Here is a 2,695-nt window from a genome sequence, read left to right as displayed (position 1 = left end):
TGAAACAGAGGTTATGAGAATCTATTTGTAAGTGGAAATGAATTACTCTTTTAAAACTTATTTTTGATAGTACATTCAACATTCATATTACATTTTGTAATACATTTAAGGGATAGTTTATTTGGGTTATATTTTAGATAATTTTTTGGTATAGTTTCTCGTTTAATTAGTTTAAAATCTCGCAAGAATTTTTTGGAATCACAAATTTGATTTGAAAACTCTCCACAATTAAAAAATTAAAAGATTTTCAAGGTGCTAATTTCATATTTATAGCAGAAACCCATTTTAAACAACAACAAAAAACTATTTGAACAAAAATAAATGATATAGCTACAAGATTTTCAAAGTGCTGAATCCATATATACAAAGTAAAACCCATTTCAAATTAAAAAAAATATATTTAAACAAAAATATGATGGGGAATATGATTTAAAAATCCAAAGCCTACGCAAAGCCTCATGAGAAATACTTATTATTCTATTTACATCTTTCCTAACTGCTGATACAACAAATACATATAATTACCATTCTGGAATTATCAGTAAATCATTGTCTTCATTCTGGTGCGCCGTTGAAGCAATGGCTTGTGACCACGATTCTTATATCGGTTCGTCATCGTCTAGTAATCGTACCACGCAACATTGTTTTCTCAGCTCGTCTACTATTGCTGTGCCCTCGAATCGATGACTTATGACCATGGATCGAATCCGCTTACATGATAATGCTATTATACCCAAACCAGGACCTTGAATTCCTGCACAATGATAAATTTCCAGAGACCGTAACATACTGCAACTCGCAAGATTGGCTAATCCATCATCTGTGATCCTTGTCGATACTAAGGTTAGATGACACAACTTACTGCAGCTCGTAGCAAGAAAGCCAAGTCCCTCGTCTGTCACAAAATTGCAATTGGTGACATCAAGATATTCTAATGCTCTGAAATTTGTGAGGACCTTTAAATTACTGATATTTGTGCACCAAACCAGGCTCAAATGCCTTATCATTTTAGCACCGCTTGCTATAGTAGCCAAGCTTAAATCATCTACTGCTGTAAAACTGAGATCCAGGATTTGCAGATTACTACAGAGACCAATTGCAGAGAAGCCCTTTGAAGTTTGTACTAAGCACCCATTGAGATTGATTCTTTCAAGCTTGCTGTTGGAAACAAGTAGAGTTTCCAATTCTGCATCTGTGACCAACGATGCTGACCTGAGTGAGAACTCCTTCAATTCCATCCCACTGAAATTTAACAGAGCCAGACATTTCCCATCACTATGGAAGCCATCGAGTGCAAGTGATGTTAGAGCGTTGCAATCGGTTATATGAAGCAAGGCAGACTCCGTCAATAGCTTAGCTACCAAACAAAGCTTCTCAAGCTTTCTACAGTTCTGTATAATCATGAGTAGAGCAGCATCATTTAAAGGAGAGGACCAGTTGAAATACACAAACTCCTTCAGATTTTTGTTTGCTGCAACAATGGTTGCTAGCGAATAATCAGGACAGGCTTGTTGGTCCCCGTATGTATTAATAAACAGAGCAATCAAAGTTGATAACCCTGACAGCTCTCTCAGGTTCCCCTTCAGGAACTTCAAAGACAATATCTGGAGATGTAAGCAGTGGGTAGCCAGAGACGTGAGGGCCGAGGTAATGTCGATGGAATGAGTACCAGGGACGTAGTCCCCAAAATCTAGAGAGAATTTCAGAAGCTTTGGACAATTCTTCCCTATCTTGGACAAACCAGAGGCACTGAATCCAAAGAAACCTGTTAAACTCAACTCTTGGGTATTCTTGCAATTTCTCAGTGAGTTAAGTGTACCATCCGATAAATTCCTGCAATCCTGAAGATGGATAGACCTAAGCCTCTTACAAATCCTAGCGATGGTCTCGATGCCAGAATCCGTTAAATTGGGTATTGAAGATAAGGTAATCTCCTGGAGCATAGTATAAATTTTCACAAATCCCACAAGCCCTTCATCTGAAATGCATACCTGAGGCTGCTCAGGGCTCCCTAAGGATAATATCTGTAGGCTTTTAAGGGATTCGGAGATCAACTGGAGATCTGAGTCCTGCAATTGATCACAGCATTGATCGAGTTGCAAGTGCTTAACATGTTTGAAGCGGGGAAGGAGAGAAGGCAGGAGTGCAGTCGACCTGACACTGAGCTTGTGCACAGCCCATTCAATTGCGTGGTTCCAGGCTCTGCAGACCATGGACGCCGAGTACCGATCCTGCGGCTCCGACAGCGGTGTTAAGATGAGGGACAACAATCCTCTGTTTCCCATGACAATTTCCATGCTATTCTTCATTGTTATTTTGTTCTATGAAAGAAGAAATTTACAGAAAATAATGGTGGTCTGAACAACTACTAACTACTGCCAGAAACATTGTGGATTTATGTTGAAAAGCTGTAAAACAGAGCTCCCCCTCCCTCCATGCCTCGGAATCCCTGGCGTTGACTTAGAAAAATTAGAAAAATTCAGCGATCTCATTCGCTGTGAAATACACTGATCGAATACCGGTATTAAAAAAACACACCATACATCATCATTGGTCATCGCCAATGGCCATGACTTGTGTGGGGCATGGCGATTGTGGGATTTAAATGTCATTTATAGATACATATGACATTGGATAGCTTCTCGAGACTGATCGTTGGTTTTCTGGAAGTGTATTCAAGTTTTAAACCCTTTTT

The 2,695-nt window shown here is 39.1% G+C and overlaps 1 protein-coding gene across 1 annotated transcript; it reads right to left on the bottom strand.

Moving 5' to 3' along the window:
- Positions 1–503: 503 nt before the first annotated feature.
- On the bottom strand, positions 504–2,342 carry LOC149253443 (F-box protein SKIP2-like). Its single transcript, XM_089456840.1, has one exon. The coding sequence runs from the start codon at positions 2,307–2,309 to the stop codon at positions 600–602; it is 1,710 nt and encodes a 569-aa protein (XP_089312966.1). The 5' UTR covers positions 2,310–2,342; the 3' UTR covers positions 504–599.
- Between the last annotated feature and the right edge of the window lie 353 nt (positions 2,343–2,695).

Source organism: Pinus tabuliformis, chromosome 7 (assembly GCF_031772625.1).
Source record: "Pinus tabuliformis cultivar Carrire ecotype Pingquan chromosome 7, CPIR1, whole genome shotgun sequence".
Classification (NCBI taxonomy): Eukaryota; Viridiplantae; Streptophyta; class Pinopsida; order Pinales; family Pinaceae; genus Pinus; species Pinus tabuliformis.
Note: the sequence above shows the minus strand (reverse complement) of the source record. Positions and strands in the feature narration are given on the sequence as shown.

Coding starts and splice junctions, on each gene's coding strand:
- LOC149253443 (XM_089456840.1), bottom strand. CDS start 2,309: ATGAAGAATAGCATGGAAATTGTCATGGGAAACAGAGGATTGTTGTCC.